Source organism: Vidua chalybeata, chromosome 12, assembly GCF_026979565.1.
Source record: "Vidua chalybeata isolate OUT-0048 chromosome 12, bVidCha1 merged haplotype, whole genome shotgun sequence".
Taxonomy (NCBI): Eukaryota; Metazoa; Chordata; class Aves; order Passeriformes; family Viduidae; genus Vidua; species Vidua chalybeata.
Genome location: NC_071541.1, coordinates 11,075,423 through 11,095,059, shown reverse-complemented (window position 1 = coordinate 11,095,059; position 19,637 = coordinate 11,075,423). Strand labels below are relative to the sequence as shown.

General features: G+C 53.0%; 1 protein-coding gene across 1 annotated transcript in view; it reads left to right on the top strand.

The window, feature by feature from the left end:
• The window catches only part of PLXNA1 (plexin A1), a 115,388-nt gene that overhangs the window by 41,453 nt on the left and 54,298 nt on the right, over positions 1–19,637 (top strand). Inside the window, exons 4-8 of the mRNA XM_053953591.1 lie at positions 8,193–8,333; positions 10,405–10,505; positions 10,958–11,081; positions 13,189–13,342; positions 14,020–14,119. Coding sequence (XP_053809566.1) covers positions 8,193–8,333; positions 10,405–10,505; positions 10,958–11,081; positions 13,189–13,342; positions 14,020–14,119 — 620 coding nt within the window. The remainder of the gene's footprint in view (positions 1–8,192; positions 8,334–10,404; positions 10,506–10,957; positions 11,082–13,188; positions 13,343–14,019; positions 14,120–19,637) is intronic.

Sequence of the window (19,637 nt, the reverse complement as noted above, 5' to 3'; positions counted from 1 at the left end):
TCTCCATCTGTTACTGGGCTTTCCTACCTCCAGACCTCCCTCCTTTCTTCCCAAGGCTTGAGAAAAAGCAGGATTGTCTTACCTGCCTGTGCTCCTCTCCCTTGCAAGGGACATTTCTTTGGTGGGATGTGGTGCTGGGGTTTCACAGGGTATTTGTGCTGGAATGGGCACAGGCACTGTGTTGCTGGAGGCATAGCTCTGTCGCTCCCTCCCCAGGGAACTGATGCCCTGGCAGCTGCCATGCTGCCCCCAGGGACACCCTGAATTCCTGTCAGTTCTCTTTGGCCTCTGGGGCAGAGCCCTTGCGTGGTGTCCAGATCGTGCAGGGCTGGTGGCTGCACGAACGCTCTGTGCAGAGGTTAAGTTGCATCACTGTTGCTTGGCCGAGGGTCAGCAAAGACTGCCACCTTGCCAGGTCATAGCATCGCATGGAGGGGTCCCTGGGGTCCCCCATCCCCCTTCCCTTGTGCCACTCAACAGCTGCCAGTGCCTCCTGCCTGGTCCTTGGAAGCCCCAGGGCAGTGCCTGCCCATTGATTTGCTTGTTGGGGGCCCCCTCTGACTGCCTCAGCCCTGAGCAATGCTGATTGGGAAATAATTGCAATAATAATAGAGATATTTTGCTCCTGAGTGACTAGACAATATGAACTGGGCTCTGAGCCAGGAGGGTTTTGAAGGGCAAAGCTGAGAAATCAATGGCTCAAGACTGCGGGAGCTGCTGTGGGCCTGGGGGCTGGCAGGGATGGGGATGGGACCTAGGGCTTTATTTGGGATGAAAGTGGGCCAGCTGCCTTAACCCATCACACATTATGTGGCTCCCAGTGGGAGCCTGTAATTCCTCCTGCCACTTCATTGTGACTTCGCCATCCATCAGTCCCTCCTCCACTTGGGTTTGACTCTGCCAAAGGTGCTTCCCCTGTGCATTATCCTGGCACTTGCTCCCTCTTTCCAGCAGTTCAGTTTTGGTACAGAGAGATGAGAAGGATTTTTCTGACATTGTCTTAATTCTGTCAAAATTGCTGGAACAGTGTGTTGGGCTGTACTTCCCATCCTGCTGATGGAGAAATGCTGTCAGACCTGGTCAGGAGAGATTTTGGGAAGGTTTGCAGATGGTGAGCAGGGAGCTGGTCAGTCCTGTGCTGTGCCGCGTGGGCTGGTGCTGGTGTAACTGGCTCTGCTGAGCCCACTTAGCATGGTGGAGCACCACTTGTGTGGGTGGCTGAACAAGAGGAAAAGATGGAAATGAGTTTAAATGAAAGGAAAAGGTGGTTGAGAAGTTCTGGGGAAGGTGTTGCTGTGTTTTGGGGGCCTGCTCAGCAGGGTTGCTGCCCTGCCTCCTTCTCTCTTCTCTTTCCTATGGCAAACCCCGGTGCTTCACTCAGTTCCCACCCCACCTCCCAGAGAGGTGCGGTGAGTGTGTCTGTCCTCAGCCCATCTGGCTGAACTCAGGATCCTGCCTAAGGATGGCACATTGGCAGTAACACGAGCTTTGAAACCAGCTGGGTGAACCTGTGCCACATCTGCCAGTGTCGCTGAGGTGCTGCATTTGTTGCTGAGCATTTGAGCATAGATTTAGATTAAGTATCTCCTTGTTTTTTGCTTTACTGTACCAATATGATTAAAGTCCTAATATTCTCCAACTCAGGGTGATGTTGGGCCCAGGACAAAAGCCTGGCTTGTACTCATCTTTGTCAAGTGAATGGGTTTCACTGAATGGAATTTCAGCTTTCCTTGCTCCTCGGCAGGTTAGTGATGAGGCAGGAGCCTCCCAGCCCTGTGTGAGCAATCAGTGAAGCCTTCTCTTGCAGGGGAGGTCGAGAGGACAGAACCCAGCTTTGCCAGATCCGAGCAGCCAGCAGCTGCCTGCCCGTCTGGCGGGAGGTGTGTGTCTGCTCCTGGTGCATTCCTGTGCAGGCAGCTGCCGGGATGGCAGGGAAGGGGCTGGCAGCCGGCTGGGGGAGCAGGGGGAGCGCTGGGAGCCGGGGTGTCAGCTGCCAGGCTGCCCTGCATAGCTGGGATGTTTCTGTGGGGCCCATTCTGTCATCAGCCCTGGGACAAGCCCCTGCAAGATGCATCCCCACAGCCCTGCCCGTGGCCCTGCTGCTGGCTGTCCCTACCCTTCCACTGGTGTCCGGCTCCTGCCCCGTGGCACAGAGCACCCATAGGGTTAGCCCTGGTAAAGCGTGGCTGAGGCATTCCTAATGGCAAATTCCTGGTTATCTGAGCAAAGCCAGAGGCAAATCCTCACCACCCTGGACACCAAAGTTTGGTAACCTGAAATACAGTGGGAGGGAGCAGGAGCCACTGCCTTGACCTCCCTGCTCTTGACCCCCAGCATGCCAGTGTCCCCTTCTCCAGCCCTCAAGGCTCCCAAGGCTGTGTCCATGGCATAGATGATGCCATGGCCCTGCAGCTGCTCCTGTCACTGTCTTTTGCTGCACCTTTCTGGGTGAAGGGAAGAAGAGAGTGTGTCTCCTTAGAGCAGCTGATCCAGAAATTTAATTTAAATCCTTTCCCTTCCTTTGGAAACTGGAGAGGGGCGTGTGCATCGCAGCTGCTTGTCCTGGGGAGAGACATGTGGAGGGGCAGCTGGTGTCCCTGTCCCCACATTCTTACTGCCTTGGGGTGAACCCAGGCCATCTGCTAAGAGGGGCTATGCAGGCTGACCCCCCAAGGCCATCCCTTTCCCCATAAGTCCCCCTGGCTGGACATGGGATGTGCCTTTTCCTGCTGTAGGCTTGTCAGCGTGGTGTTGTGTGACACTATGCAGCAGCTGTTGCCTCTGCCCCGGTGTGGCCAGGCTGCGTAGGCCCTCTGTTGCCTCTGGGAGGTGGCCCCATGGCTTGCAAGGGCAGCTCTGCCAGGACCCACTCCTCTCCTGGTTATATTTGGTCTATCCTATGCCTTTTGGGTGGATGGTGCCAAAATCAAAGCAGAATGTTGGGGGTGTTCACACAGCTCTGCTCTCAGGGAGGGGACATTTGCACCTGCTGATTTGGGTGTAGGAGCCTGGTTCTTCCATGGTGCCTGAGCCGCAAGCACCAATGGCCTTGGGAGGGGAAGGTTTCACTCCTGGGGCTGTACTCTGCCCTCCACCCATGACAAAGCATCTTCCTCCTCCCAACTCAGCAATGTGCTACAGAGCTGCTCACTGGTAAGATGACAGGGCAGGAGGGGACCAGGACATGGGCACAGGTAGGGCAGGGTCCTCTTTCCAGCATCCTCTCCTACTCCAGGGACAGCCATGTCTTGTCCCTGCCTGTTTAATCTCTGTCCCCAATGGAGATCACTGGGGCTGGGGAACTCTGTGCTTCCCTCAGCGTGTGTTGAGAGGGAAGAGGGAAGGCTTTGAAATGCACTCCCATAAATAAGCCTTTCTTTCGCGTTGCCTGTCAGTACCGTGCGAGCCCCGTGGAACTGGAAAGGGTCCCCGTGAAAAGGCTGCCGAGTGTGTTTCAGGCAGATAAGTCCCTGCCTTTGAAGTGTGGCAGGCGGGCAAAAGCGCCCTCCTCTTGTAGCTGCTGCCAGCCGCTGCGAATTAATCACAGCCCTGCACAGATAAGAGTACAAAGCCTGACTGAGCACTTCTCTTGCCCGGAGGAGGGGTCTGCGGGGGACCGCTGGGGACCCAGGATGGAGGCTGGAGAGCCTGGAGGTGGGGAGATGTAAGGCTGGGGTGGGAGTGCCTGTGGGAAGACTGGCTGTGGGGCAATGCAGAGCCCCCTCTTCCTGGTGCTGGGCTTAGGGGTGTCCCCTGTGAGATCGGGTCTCTTGGGGACCTTCTCTGTGGGCCCCCAAAAATGTGGGTTTGGTCCTGTGAGGAGCCAGTGGCCCACCCAGACACCTCCAAGACCCCACAGACCTCTGCTGGCATGTGTTAAATCCAAAAGCAGCCTTGGCATGTCTGCAGCTGCCTTCCCTCTCCAGCTGTGCTTCCTCCCTCTCCACCTGGTGTCCCTGGCCCAGACTGAGCTGTAAAGCCCTGTCCTCCTCTGGACCCGCTGCCAGCACTGGGTGGGTGCCAGGTCATGGCTGCTGTCCCGCGTTCCTCACATTGCCTGTCTTTCCAAAAGTCGGCTCTGGGGAGATTCTCCTCTCTGCCTCGTGCCCATTGCTGGTGCTGTAAGAATGTTGGGAGATGCTTCTCCTGGTGGTTGGCTGATCAGCAGTGGTTATGGCAGTGGGGAAGTGCCTCCTTACCTGGACAAGCCTGAAGGACACCTTGCCTGGGGGAGAAGCATGCTGCCATGGAAGGAGCTGTTTTCTTAGCGAGGCGACGTGCTTGCCTCCCCCAAAGCCTTGTATGGGATGGCAGCTCCTTTCTCCAGCCAAGACAAAGCCATCCCCAGGAACCATCTCTGGGTCTCTTGGGAGAGGACTTTGCATTTGTCCAGCTGGGTTGTGCAGTGTGCAGTCACTCATTACACCGGGGTCACCAGGGGTTGGGGCATTGCCCCCCGTCCTTTCCCTCATCCTTCCTTTGACAGGGTTCTCAGCTTCTGGGGTGCAGCTCCTAAACCCCTCTTAGAGTGAAGTTATGCTGGGTGCTGGCTCCATGGGGCTGGGCTCATTGTTTGAGTGGGGAGGGTGTGCACATGGGTTTCTGGCAGAGCAGCCCCTGGGCTTGCTTTGAGATGATTCACCCAAGCAGGGAGTTTATAATTTCATGCCTCTGGCCCTCCCCATGTACTTAACAAGGCAGCAGCCCTTCAAGCCGACCCTCACTCCTGCTCCTGTGCCTCAGTACAGCCCCGGGAGCTGGCTGCCCCTTGGGGCTCCTGCAGCTCCTGGGAGGAGGCACCACCACCGAGTTGCTGCCTGAAGCCAGCCCGAGGCAGGCAGAAGTGAGGGCAGGAATCCTGAGCAAGAAATTAGTGTGAGTAATTATTAGTATTGGGTAATTATATCAGCGTCAGGATGAGGAGAAAGGTTAATATGTTTATTTATTTATTTATTTATGGTAAATGTCTTTTCCCCTGGGTGGGAAGGCAGCCAGGGTGGGCAGGAAGGAGAGTGTTTCTGAAGGGGTCTGCTCTGATTAAACTGCATCCTCTCCCCCTTTTCCTGCTCCCAGCTACTCTGGCTGCAGGGAGGGGGGGAGGAAAACGGCCCCTTCAAGTGTCTGTAAGAGATGGAAGGCTCCTTGTGCATTCCTGGTGCATTCCTTGTGCTGCTCCACCATGCTATAGTCCTTACCCTGCTGGCCAGGATGGGTCAGTTCATGTTGGGCTAATCCTGCTGGAAAGAACCTGATGCTGGATTTCCACCTCTGTCTGCACAGCAGTGGGTACTCTGGGCAGTTGGGTCCTGTTTGGCATGGGGGAGTCTGGGGTCTATCTGCAACACAGGTTGCTCATGGAAGTTGTGGATGCCTCATCCCCAGGAGTGTTCGAGCCAGGTTGGATGGGGCTTTGAGCAACATGGTATAATGGAACCCGGGAATTGGAACAGAGGTGTTAGAACCAGATGAACTATAAGCTTCCTTCCACCCAAACCTTTCTGTGATTCTATGATCTCCTCATGCTGGAGAGAAGTGTTAGGATGCATTTTCCTGCCACGAGCTAACTCACAGTCTCCCTCTGTGCCCTGCACTTTGGTCAACCAGAAAACATCTTGATTACCAAGTCTTCCAAATTTCATTTTCCTGATTCCCAAACACGCCTACAGGTTATCCTTAACAGGGGGAGAGGTGCCAGAGAGAAGGGTTCTTGTCTGTGCGTGGCCCACCAGAACATCCTGATGTGTGTCAGTCTGGGATCCAGCCCCTTTTGAGTACTGAGAGTATTTTTAGGTTCTTCCTGGAGCCTCAAATTAACTGGAAGTGCTTCATGTCTGTTGTTTTTTTAATACATCTCTTTCTCTTTCCCAGCACTGCACAGTGCAATAATGTAATGGGGAAATTACCCCGCTAGTTAAAAATTACTGCCAGTGTGACATGCAGCCATAGATCTATTTTAGAACCAGGGTAAAACTGTATCGATTATTCTGTGCCGCAACTGCGGCCCATAAAAGGATTGGAAAGGTGCGTTTGTCACTCTGCCATAGTGAGGTGGGGAGGTGGTGCCTTGCTGGGCAGTGGAAGGGGTGCTCCCTGTTACTCTCCTCCAGAGAGCTGGCTTGGGAAGGACTTTGTAGGGGAGAAACTGAGAGCTGGCAGGGGAGCAGCTTATGAGGAGACGTGGGGAGGCAGGGAGCCAGCTCTGGGGCTGATGCTGGGTACCACTGAGCAAGGGACTCTGCTGGGCAGGGCTGCCACATGGCCCTGTACTACAGGTGTCTTGGGCTTGACCTCCTCTGATCTGTTTGGAGTAGGAACAAACATGGTCCTAGACCTGGGCAGAAAGATACCCCTGCCAGAAAGGCAGGCAGAGGCTTTAGCATCCCTGGGTTCCCCAGCATACAGTGGTACCAAGGGCAAGGCTGAGTGGGAGCAGAGTCTGTGCAGGGGTCTAGCAAAGGATGCTGAGGAGAGGTGGAATACCAGGACAATTATTTAGGTTATGGTGAAGGCTCTTCAGTCCTGTGGAAGGAGGTACAGGGGGTTTTTGGCTGTGCTGTGAGCTCCCAAGAGTTAGCCTGGCCCTGCAAGCCCAGTTGTCACATCCCTGGGGAGAGGGCAGCCCCTTTGCTCACTGCTATGCAGGACTCATCTCTCTCTCTGGTTGCTCAGGGGTCTCTTTCTTAATTAAATACATTTGTTTTGTAAAACTGCCTAAAAATAATCCGGGGCTGGTGCATGCAGGAGGCTGGCAGTGAATCAAAGGCGCCGCTCTAATTAAACGGGCCCCGGTTTGTTTGTGAGCCGCATACATTTCCATGCTAATCAGCTGCACACCGGGATCCTGCTTTCCCAGCCCCTATCCTCCTGATTGGGAACTGGGCAAATGCTGGCAGCAATTTACTGCAGGAGTGGGCGAGGTGGTCAGGATGCTGAGGTGGCTGCCGTGGGGGCACAAGGGGTGGTCATGGATGTGCTGGGCTGTGGGATTGGGTGTGATAATCAGGGCAGGGCTGTGGGATGCATTTTGTTGGGGGGTGCTTCCAAGCAGCCAATTTGCCCCTCTCCTGTGGGGGGATCCTGAGTCCTGCAGATGGGAATGCTGGACCAGGTTTTTGTGTGTGCCAGCAGCAGCGTGGAGATAATCACAGGTAGAGTTTGCTCCATCTTGTTGAGCATGATGCTTCACTGTCTACTGCTGGGATTTTTGCAGAATGTATGCCTGGTGTGGCTCCCATCCCATCCCATCCCATCCCATCCCATCCCATCCCATCCCATCCCATCCCATCCCATCCCATCCCATCCCATCCCATCCTCTGAGCATTTCTCTGGCACTGTCCCCCTTGAGGCTGTCCCATGCCTGAATCTGGGGGTATCACAAGTAATAGCATGAACACAAAGTGCTTCTGGCTCGTGGAGGTGCCAGTCAGGGTATGCCAAGTGGCAGAGCTGCATTTAGCCCTGTGTGGTGTGTGCCTGCAGCCTCATGGTGCCTCCTGATGTGCTGATCACTGGGACAGCCAGGACCCGGCGTGCTTAGGAAGAGCTTTAACGTAATTGTGAGCCATAAGGAGATTAAAGCCTTTTCCATGTTCCTGCTCAGGGAACAAAGGCGCTCTCTGAACCTCTGTTGACCTCCAACTTCCTTGAGACCCTCTTGACTTGCCCGGTCACGAGTCCAAGTGTTTCCTCTGATGGATGGGTGGATGGGAGCCGAGCCTGCGTGCGCTGCAGCGTCCTGCCTGGCAGGGCTCGGAGCCCTGTGGTGTGCGAGCTGCTCCCAGCACCGCTGGGGCAAGATGGGCTTTGCTGCTTTGCTGCAAGATGGGGACTCATTTGCTCCAACTTGGAGAGGTTTTGGGGCTGAGCAGCAGCACATAGTGGCGTGCAATGTGAGAACCAGGGATGTGTCCTCCCTCCCTGGAGAGAGATGAATGCCACCAGCATGAATGTGGTGCAAATGCACCACACAAATGTAGTAAAGCATGGGAGGCATTGCAGTTAGGTCTTCTGCAAAGGGTTGGGATGCCTGCAGAGCAGCTGATGCTTTTCTGTGCTGCAAGGGCTGTGGAGGCACCACATTGGTGTGGGATGGAGGGGTGGTGTCCCTAATGGGGCACATTCTGTATCCCACATCCTGGAGGGGGCTGAGGTGTGTGAGGGATCATGCTCATCCCCCCTTGCTCTCCCCACAGATCCTCGTGGACTTGCCAGCCGAGAGGAAGCACCAAGCTCTGCAGTACGAGAATGTTGTGGCCCACGAAGGCAGCTCCATCCTGCGAGACCTGGTGCTGAGCCCTGACCGTCAGCACATCTATGCCATGACTGAGAAACAGGTAAGGGGAGGGGTCAGCAGTCCTCTGCTCTCCTGACTTGGCAGCCCACACTGCAGCCCTAGTTTACAGTCCTGTGTGCTGGGAAGCCTTTTAAGCAGCTCTCTGGGGGGGGCTGCCCTTTGCTTCCTGGGATTGGAGCTGCCTAGGGACCCTGGGGCAGCTCCTCCCTGCTTCTCCCTGCAGAAACACTGTCCTGAGGCTTTAATTGTTAGCAGCAGCTGCTTGAAATTCCCATGGTCCCTGGGGACCAAGGGCTTCCTGACCCTTCCTTGCTGTGAGTGGCTGGCCATAAACCTCCTCCCTGTTTTGGCCGTCCCCTCCTGAGCAAGGGTTTTGCAGGTCAGCGGGAGCTCCGTGCTCTAAACATATTTTTGTCCTCTGGAGCAGTTGCTTTTGCATGACAGGGCAGGGGGAGCATAGGGCTGGTGCACCCCCAGACTGCTGGTGTGCACTCCTTGGTCCCTGCCTCTGCTTGTGCTGAGCTAACTGGAGGTACAGACCCAGTCTGGATCTGGTGCTGTCATCCTGGCAGCATGGTCTGGGCACATGATAGGAAGTTTTGGTTGTCTTAGTGTCCCTGTGACCTGTGGGAGGGCTGCTGGTGTGAGTTCATCCATCCATGGGCTGAATTGGAGGGAGTGAAGTGGGTTCCTGTCATGGTGGTGGCACTCTGGATCTGGTGTCAGCACACTGTGCCTGGTAGGTGACACAGGGTGGCTGTGCTGGGGTTGCTCTCCCTGTGTCTCCCAGCACCTCTGCTCCTCTGCCCAGCCAGGGGTGTGTGCATGTGAGTGGGACTGCAGGCAGAGCTGGGAGCCTCACAGTCTCCTGGCCACCAGCCCAAGGGCTTGGGAGGGGAAAGGACAAGGGAGCAGGAATGTAGGTTTGTCTAGACAGTCCTGAGGGGACAGCAGAGTTCTTTTTCTTTTCCCCCTCCTCCCAGTAGCTGTTTCTCGTTTCTGCTCTGCTGCAGGAAACATGCAGTTTTCCAGGTGGGGCAGAACCTGCATTTGGGCTCCTCCATGCAGCTGTCCTGGGCTGTGTTTCCATCCCTGGCTGTTTCTGTCCCAGAGCTTGCTCAGCTGAGCTTCCCCTCTGTGGGGCAGATGTTGGAGGAGTGGGTGCCAAGGGGGCAGTTGCATTGTCCTGGACTGGGAATCTTGTCCAGGGACCACCACAGTTGCTGGGACCTGACACTTGCCTGTGCAGGGTCTGCCAGGGGGGTACCCTCTGCCACCACCTGCCTAAAGCAATGTCAGGGACAAACAAATGGGAACATTACAGGTGTCCTCACCACCCTGCGGGGACTGGTTGGCCAGCGTATCCCAGCCCTGTAGACATCATGCTGAGCCTGTGCTCTGCTGTGCTGTTTGGAGGGAGAACACCCCAGGTTTAGCTTTCAGTAGAGAAGTTTGCAAATTTTAATAAATGAGTGAGTGCTGCCCCATGGGAGCAGCGGGGAAACTGAGGCACAAGCACGGCAGGCATGGGCAGCTGCTTGGTGCTGCAGATTTCTTGTGGCAGGCAAGCAGGAACCCTCTCCCTGCATCCCCTCCCTGTCCTCCCTCTTCTCCTCCCCTCTCCTTAATAAAGCCCACTCTCTTCCCTAGTACGCTCGGTGTTATCAGAGTGCTGGTGGAAAGTAATTAAATGAACAGTTGTAACAGAGCTCGAAGGGCTTGGAGAACGAGGGGATTTTAATCAAATCTGGAGGAGCAATTAATAAAGGACTGGTAACCCTTTCAGAGCAGGGCTGCAGCAGCCATGGGGTGCCTGGCTGGCATTGGGAGCTGATGTGGAGCTGAGTTGGCCCAGCCCACTCTCAAATACTGCAAAGGTACAACAATGAAAGGAGCTCGTTTGGAGTAAAAGTCTCTCTGGGGTGGGAGTGTTGCCTGCAAATGTGCTGCCTGGGCCTGGGAGAGGAGTGGGCGATGGCAAGGGGCTCAGCCTGCTCCCTCTCCTGCCTTCCCACTAACAGGCCAGGGTGAGCCTGTGCTGGGTCTGTCTCTGCCATGTCAAGGTGTGGGCACAGCAGCCTGACCCCTTCACTCGTGCCTGCTCCCCACAGGTGACGCGTGTGCCAGTGGAGAGCTGTGAGCAGTACGAGAGCTGTGAGCTGTGCCTGGGCTCCCGGGACCCCCACTGCGGCTGGTGCGTCCTCCACAACATGTGAGTACAGCAGGATTGTCCCTGCAGCTGTGCCAGTGACCTACAGCTGGCAAAATGTGTCCATCCCCACTGCTGGTCTCCTTGGGGGCATCCCTCTGGACTTTGGCCCCAAAATGCTGAGAGATGGAATGGTCCAAGGGGTCAATCATCCCCTCCTGTGGTGCCCAGGCTGTGCTTAGGAGCCTCCATACATGGTGAAGCTGCTGCCAGGGCCTGCTCATCCTGCCCATGGGCTCCTGGATTTAGCATTCTTGTGCCAATAAGAAAAGCTCAATATAAAATACTCCTGAACTCTCAGGGGACAGCAGAGCTCCAGTACGCACCTCAGTCATCCGAGGTCCCTACCTGGGTATCATTTCCATGCCAAAGGGTGTGTTTGCCACGGTGCCAGCCCAAAGCCCTGCAGGACCCCAGGGGATTCTCCTCACCATGGTGCTTTCCTCCCCCTGCAGCTGCTCCCGCAAGGACCGGTGCGAGCGGGCGGACGAGCCGCAGCGCTTCGCCTCGGACCTGCAGCAGTGTGTCCAGCTCACCGTGCAGCCCAAGAACATCTCGGTCACCATGTCTGAGGTCCCGGTAAGACACCTCTGCTCCCTCAGACTCCTCCTGCCACCTCCTGACCCTCTGGAGGCAAAGGCTGCGGAGGAGGCAATTAAAAATAACTGATGACTGTATGATGAATAGGAAAAAAGGGGAAGAGATATCTGAGACGAAGCAGAGCAAAGTGCAAGACATTGATGAGGGCAGGCCATTGGCTCCATCTTGATAGAGATAGTAAACCAGTTGATGATTATTCAGAAATGACATAACTAAGCAATAAATATTTCTCCATAATGACAGCACGACCATCAGAAATGCCGTTCATAGGCCAGCGATCTAGCTCCAGTTCAATAGCCTGTCTCTGACTCCAGCCTGCAGTAGATATTTTGGGATGAGACTTTGATGCTTAACTTGCTGCTCTCTCTGTGCAAGCAGAAAGGATGAGGCACTTCCCTGAAGTATTTTTCAGGCCATTAGCACCATGAAGAGAATAAGAAAGAGCATATACTAGTAATAAACTGCCAGGCCTGGATATCTGGCACTCAGGAATCCTAAAGAAGTTGGCCAAGGAATTCTGTGCCTGGGGATGTATGTAATAATATAACTTTGTAATAAATAACTGAATGTTGAGAAAATCCCCAGAAGCAGAAAAGGTGCTAATTTTTTTTTCTCAGATGCATAAAGGACCAAATAGCCAGAGACTGCTTAGTTTTACTTCAGAATTAAAAGAAGAAAAAGAGCAGGTGCAGAATACACCAGATAATGATTGAAGGATGGGAATATAATTTATGCCAGTCAATGTGGGTTTGTGTCTGACAAACCCCATTTTGCTCTTTGGTGAATTTATGACTTGAATTAGAAGAGAGACTGTGGGGATGTGATGTCTTTAGGCTCCTACAAGGCTTTTCACTTGGTACAACACAACATTCGGATTAAAAATTAGCATTATACAATATTGATAAAGCACATGTTAAGTGGATTGAGAACTGGCTCCGTGACAGATCTCAAAAAGTTCTCATCAGAGGGGAATTGTCACTGGATGGAAACAGTTTGGAAAGCACTTCTGTAGGGGTAAATGTTCTTTGGTAATGTGGAGATAAATGTGGTATGGCTGCAGATGGGACCTGCTGGGATGCTGGGACTGGAGGGTGGTACAGGTGAAGTTCCTTCAGAGCAGCTGGGTTTGAGTGGGGCTGTTTAGCAGAGAAATTGGGGTTTGGTATTGCCCAGTCTAAAGTTAACCATGGATGGAGGTTCACCTGGTGTCCTGGAAAGTGATGCTGGGGCTGAGCCCTCACTGCAGACTCTTGATGCTCCTGGGATGAAGCCAGGAGCTGGGCAGTGTTTTCATTCCTGGGGTAATTATCTCCATATTGATGGCAGGATGCTGCACAGAGGTCTGGGGTGGATGACATGAGGATGCTCTGCTTGTGCTGGAGTGCAGCTTTCAAAGGGGGGGACTGAAAAACTCCCGTAAACATCATGTAAATGAGTTGAAGGCTGGAGAAAATGCCTTGCAGTGAGAGACTTCCAGAGCTCAATCTGCTTAGCTTATCAAAAAGAAGATTAAGAGGTGACTTGATTACAGAGTATAAGTGCCTTTACAAGGAGCAAATATCAGGGACTAAAGGGCTTTTTAATCTATCAAGGAAAAGCATAACAAGAACTAATGGCTGGAAGCTGTGAAAAATTCAAATTAGAAATAAGGCAAGCGTTTTGTAAAGTGAGAACTGCTGACCCTGGGGATGACTTTGTGAAGCAAGAGGTGGATTCTTCCCCTCCTCGCCTCTGCTGGAGTGGGTGCCTTTCTGCCTTTCTGTGCAACATACTTCAGTCTCAATGCTGTTCTTGGTCTCTGTAGAAAGCTGAGGCATAATGGCTTGTGGTGTGTCAAGGGCAGAGGATAGGCTGTGAGTCATTCCAGCTCTTAACCCATTTAAACCTGTGCTCCTTGCTTGAGCAGGGAGGTGCATGGATGGGGCTCCCTTGCAAAAACCCAGAGCAGGTATCCTCGCCATGTGTGGGTGGCAGAGGAAGGATTGCACCCCCTGGTCTTTTCTGTTGGCTAGACTTACACACAGCAGACACAGAGGAGCCTATTTTCCTACCTCTCTGTGTTGATGCTCTTGCCTCTCCTCCCTAGCTGGTCCTGCAGGCCTGGAACGTCCCAGACCTCTCGGCAGGAGTCAACTGCTCCTTTGAAGACTTCACCGAGTCAGAGAGCCGCATTGAGGATGGGAAGATCTACTGCAGCTCTCCTTCTGCCAAGGATGTCATCCCCATCACCAGGGGCCGCGGTGAGCTTGTGCCCCAGACTGGAAGAAAGCCTGAGACAAATGTCCCATGTATTACCCCACAGGCAGAGGTGGAGGAGGACAGTCCTCCCGTGACAGTGATCCCAGTCTTGGGATCTGAACCCCACTTGGGTTATTGGAGGGGAAGGAATTGCTGCTCATGGGAGGCTGGTTCTTTAGTCTCCTCCAGGCCATGGACACAGCTGCTTTGATGCAGCCTGTGGTAGTGGGCTTGGAACTACGTAATCCTTAAGGTCCCTTCCAACCCAATCCATTTTGTGATTTTATTTGCTGACCACTCCTGGGCACCCTGGCCCTATTTCCATCTGTGAACCATTCCTGGGCAGGTGTGGCCATGGGATCTAGGACATTCTCCTGACCCCAAAACTATTAAACACTCCTTCAGTACACCCAGTATAACCTAAGGCCCCAGTCTCCATGCCAGCAGGCTGTGTTTAGCTGTAGGGGCTCAGAGCTGTACTTGGGCTCTGCTGGCCTCTTAGGTGTCTGAACAGGGGTGGATGAACACTCTTTTTATTGCCATGCTTGGAGGATTTTGTTAATTAACTGGACTGAGTGGTGATGCCCAGCTCCCTCCAGCCCATCACAAGCCTTGCACTGAATGCTGGGCCATGCACTGTGTCCTTTCTGATGTCTTTTTTTGCCTGGGTCTCTTGCAGGGGACAAGCGAGTGGTGAAGCTCTACCTGAAATCCAAGGAGACGGGGAAGAAATTTGCCTCTGTGGATTTTGTTTTCTACAACTGCAGCGTCCATCAGTCGTAAGTGGCCTGGACTTTGCGGGAGGCATCCAGGAACAGATTGGTGGGATGGTGTGAGACTGGGAGAGAGAGTTCTCAGCTTTGTGGGTACTGATGTTGCAAGAGGAAAGGGCAGTTGACTACAGTGGTGTTTATAGTGAGAAACCTCCTCCTTTTGCCCGTGTAAACTGGGACAGTGACCAGAGCACCCACAGTTGGTTTGGGTGTGTGGGAACATAGAGCGTCAGGACAGAACCTCACATAAAAACAGGGCTTTGGGTTTGGCAAAACTTTGGAAGAAAAAGCAAGTTTACTGCACTGCAGACTGTAGAAATCAATCCATGTGACCAAAAATGCCAAGTGTCTTGTTATTCCTGGAAACAGTTAATAGGAGTGACTTGGCAATGCAAAAGGAGAAGCCTGTACTTTCCTGCCACGGTACCTGCTTCCCAGGCTTGCTGGAGAGGGAGCTGGAAAGTTACAGCAACATGGGATGAAACATGTCACATGTCCTGGGGCGTTTGCCCAAGAATTTCCTAACTGGAAGTAATTGTGAATTTGCTTTCTTGTCAGGCTGCTGTGAAATCTACTCCTGTAAGGGTTTTTAGACAGCTTGAGATATGCATTTGATAAAATAGAGGAGGTGTGGATTATTGATGTGCTGTCTAAGCAAGGTGTCTAAAGTCTCAAACCACAGCTCCTGCTGAGGAGCTACAGACAGCGTTCTTGAGCAGTGGGGGATGACTGTACTGTAGGACCGTCAGAGCTGATGCTGGGGTGTGTCTTGGCAAAGAATTTGGAGCTCAAAAATACAAGAGATTTAATTTCTCTGCCAGAAACCTCCCATGGATGGTGGTGCTCTGGCTGATCAGTAATTATAGACAAGCAAATGCCAAGTGATCTCTTTTGGATGTCTTTTTGCAAGGTGTTGAGCCTGGCTTGGGGGAAGTTCACTCCTCCAAAGCCTGTTCAGAGTTTCCACTTTGATCAGGGAAGAGCAGGTGAGATGCAGGTGCCCTGGCTGGGAACCCACCCGCAGTGAACTCCAGGAGGGATGTGTCAGAAGAGAGTCCCTGCAAAGTTTCTGCATCACAGGGATTCCTTCCCTCCTGCTCTTTGCACAGGGAAGAGGGCTCCTCCTGGGAGCACTGTGCCAGTGACGGAGGAGAGACTTTGCAAACTTGACTTTCTCCCTCACCTTGACTCTGAGATGAGCTTTGTCTCCCTTCACGTCCTGTGGTTTCAATATCATTAGCTCAGCTTTGGCTCGGGCTCGCTGCATGTCAGTATTTTGCAAATCAAAAAGCAGATATGACTTTTATTTTTGTAACTGAAAGAAAGATGACTTTTAAGTACAAATGGCATCAGATTTGGTCCAATCAGTGGTCCGGTGGGAAGAGGTGATGAGGGAATTGGCATTTTATTTTATGTGCCTGACACAGGAGGGGAAAAAACCCCTACCCCCTCTGAAACAAACCTACAACAAAGAGCCTGACTGATTTATTACTGCGTTGATGTTTAATTTTGGATGCATTATTTAAAAGGGCTAATTATGGATGCATTAATATTTATGGCCCCAGCTGAAGCTGATAGAAAAGTCCATGTTCTAAGCTGGTGAACATTATTATTTTTTTGACATCAAGAGTTTTAGGATTTGGAGGTAGTTTTAACTATGTGACCTGCAGTCGAATCATAGCCAAAGAGCATGACAATTCCTCCTGGGATGATGCAATACTTTTAAATACCATTTGCAGACAGGCGTCTTTAATGGATCTCTCTGGAGTTAATAGCCTTTCAGATGCAGGTTTCATATTTTGTGGAGGAAAATCTATACGTCAGCCTGATAAATTCTGTATTAGGAACAATATGCTTTTCCACGAGGCTAATGTTTTTCCTGTGGAGATCTCCGATCACTGTGTGTTATGTTTTCTTTTTATATTTAGATGGCTTTGCTTAGGTTGGAAGGCAGAGTTCTGCATGTCAAATCATTTCTCAGCTGAGGACAAAGTGTTTGAGTGAGATTTTTCAGATGGTTGAGGAGACATGGGAGGCTAGTGAGGCAGCTCTTTGCTGATGTCAGCTGGGGTAGCTCCAAAGGAAACCAATGCAGCTCCACCATGTGCATGGGGGGGAGTCTGACCCTTCTTATTTTCAGCAGACATCTGGAAAGGCATCAGCAAAATGTGGGCTGTGGGGCTGGTCCTGCTGCTGCGTGAGCATCCTGGCTCTCTTATTTCCCACCACCTTGGCAGCTCTTCTTCCCATGCATTTTCAAGGGCTGCTGGAGCCTGCCTGGCCAAGGGAGGGGTTGCAGAAGGGAAGATGCATCTGATCACTTCTACAGGAGAGGAGGGTACAGAGGGGGTTGTGCTGCCTGTATGTTTGGCTGTGATGTTCTGAGCAGAGGGGGTGCCTTCCAGTTAGAGCTCCAAAGCTGTCCCATCTGTTAATGCAGGGCTTTATGCCTGTGTGATGGAACTGTTCTCATCACAGACCAGCATCAGTGGCTCCTGGGATACTTTTTGGAGGGTCCCTGGGAGCCCTGGTCTGGAATTTGCATCCTCTCTGGGGCTTCATTCCTTCCCAGGAGTTACCTGGGAAGCTGTGGAGGTCCCAGCTTTATGTACTCAGGGCTCCTGAGGGGCCCTGGCATGTGTTTTCAGGCAGTGGTGTCTTTTGGACATCCTGCTCCTAAAGGCATGGGCATTGGGCAGGGGATGCTTCTGGCTGAGTTGTGGGATATGGATTTAACAGGGGATGGAAACCAAGGGTTTGATGCAGGGAAATGGGGCCCTTGCAAAGGGGGATGTGGGTGGCTGAGGGAGCAGAGGAGCTGGGCTGCCCACAGGCTTGTCTGCAGCTCCTGGGGACAGGCTCAGGTGCCTGCAGTGGAGAATGAGATGAAAACCCCCGTGGCAGGGACTGGGTGGATTCCCGTGGGGGTTTCCGATGGGACACCGATCGAGTGCAGGCATTTAAAGGCCGCTCGGCACCTTTGATCGTGGAATGAATCAGCCCGAGTCCAGCGCGTGCACAGGCAGATGTTGAGGTCGTCTTTGTCAGAGTTAAACGCCTTCTTCAAAGCATTTGTGGGGAAATGAGTCCCCTTTTAAGATAAAGATGTAACACCAGGCTCCCTGCCTGCCTCTGGCAGAGCTTGCTGGCGAGGTGGGGGAGTAGGGAATCCTCACAGAAGGCTAGTGAGCAATTCCAGGGAATAGTAAGATGTATTTATTTCTTCCTGCTGTTTTCATGTTTCCTTGCTGGATTTCTCCTCTGGAAACTCTGTTTCATAACTCCTGTTGTGGTTTGGCTTTTTGGAGTGTGTGGCTGCGGGAAGGGAGCTGGCAAGTGGAGTGGGATGGGGAAGAAGATGAGAGCCTCTGGTGCTTCCTTCAATTCTGTGGGCAGGTTTTGCAGAGCTGCTGGTTTTTCAAGCACCAACGTGCTCAGCTCATCACCAGCATGTCCTGCCACTGCAATGTGGAAGCAAAAATCCAGGTGTGGCACAGGGAAAGGGGGAAAATCATATCAGCAAGTCTGATTCCAAGAGGGAATCCAAGCATCCTGGAAACCTCCAGGCCAGGAGGTGGTCATGATGCTACCATCCTTGTGGTCATGCCTCAATGTAGTGACAGCTGTGGTACCCATGTCCCATCAGCTGCAGGGTGCTGAATTTCTGTGATACTAGGGCAAGGGCAGACATGCCAAATGGCTCTAAGTCCTCCAGGCTGGAGAGATGTGACTCTGCTGTGTCTCAATCCCACAGGTCAGGCTTTCCCTGTAAGCCTCCATTAAGTAAATGGGATTTTAATGCATGTCCCAAGGGCTGGGAGCAGCAGGGTTGTGCTGCTAAGGCAGGGCAGGGCTGTTGTGGTGGCCAAGGCACCCGTTGGCACCCTTGTGCCACTGGGCTCCTCTTTGCAGCCTTTTTTTCTGCCCACACATGGCGTGGCTGCTTCTCTGTTGGCCCACTGCTGCTGGTTTCCAGATGCTTACAGATGCTTTCTTTTCAAAGGCATGGACAGATGGCTGCAAGCAGTTGAGTGTATCTGAGTTTTTGTGGCTGAGTAGTGTGGTGGTAACAGATCCCTGTGTGTTCCTGAGCTGGGGCAGGTGGAAAATCCTGTAGGGTGGCCCCAGAGACAGCTCAGGATAACCTGTTTTACATCATGTATGTTGTGAATGGGGAGGGCTAGTACAGCCTGGTCTTATGCTTCAGTAAGGGGAGGCAGCTGAGTGTCTTTCAAGATAATTATCTTAAAACCCAGGGCATGATTCTGCATCCTCCAGTGTGATGGTGGATGCTCTGGACCACCCTGAGAGTAAGGACCTTGGCAAAAGCTGGCAGGGATGGAAAAGAATTGGGTTGGTGTGAAAGGAAAGGCAGAAATGGATTGAGATGGGCAGGGATGGAGGGAGATGAGAGCTGACTCCCACCCCACGCCTTTCCTGGGCACCAGTGAGGAAGCTGCCTGTGGGTCTGTGTGGGGCTGGGGTGACACTGAGTGTCTGGTTCCACTGCTCTTCTGGATTTCCCCTTCTCCCCAGGGTAGAGAGATGGATATAAAGCCCAAAGCACTGCAGTTCAGCCCCTCAGCCCTGACAGCTGCTGCTCCAGATGCAGGCTGTGCTGGAGCTGAGTATTCACTAAGGATGCATCTTCCTGCCAAGAGGAGATCTGAGGAACAGTCAGGGGGCTCACAGGCGGCTGTGCTGTGCCTGTGCAGATGCTGTTTTCATCAACACTGTGTTTATAATTTCCCTTCTTAATGGACCTCCCCTGCTCTGCTCTTGGTGCCATTCAACTTCCCCCTGTTCCTCCTCCCTGCCCTTCACTCCATGTCCTTCCTTCCTTCAGGGACGTGCTGTGCCATAGAAATAGCCTCGGTGTCTGTGTGTGTGTGCACGCAGCGCTCACACCCCCTGTCCTGCTCGTGTTTGCTGCTCAGGCTTATCTCACTCCTGTGGATGCTGCTTTTGTTTTCTGCCCCCGCTGTTCAGTGTGATGAAGAGCTTTGGGCTCCTTTGGGCACGTGGCATCGTGGCATGCCTGGGGCTGGCAGTGCAGGAAGGAGAGTGAGTAAGGAGTCTGGATCCAGCACTGCTGGCTCTCCAAACTTCCCATCAGCTACAGCTTTGCTTTGGGTCATGTGTGGAGACAGCTGGAACCTCTCCATGGTCACTGAAGGTGCCTGCACACTCAGGGAGGAGTCAGTTCCTGAAGCTACCCCTGGGTCTGGGCCCATTCTGCAGTGATGCTTTTGGCTCTGTACCCACCCTGGTCTTTGCTGTCCTTCTGCCCTGTCTGCACCTCTACTTCTCTGCAACCCTTTCCCTAGCATGGCATTACCAAGTTTGGGATCATTTATGAAGTGGAGGGGAGTTTTTGGCCCGGCTGTGGGGTGAGGTGTTGGGGCTGTGAGGAAGCTCTGGCTTTGACCCTGGGGCACTCAAAGTTGAGCAGAGCTGCTTTGCTGCCTGCAAGGATGCCCGCCCTGGCTGGGGGAGGTTTCAGGCCAGCAGTGAGCCTGGACTT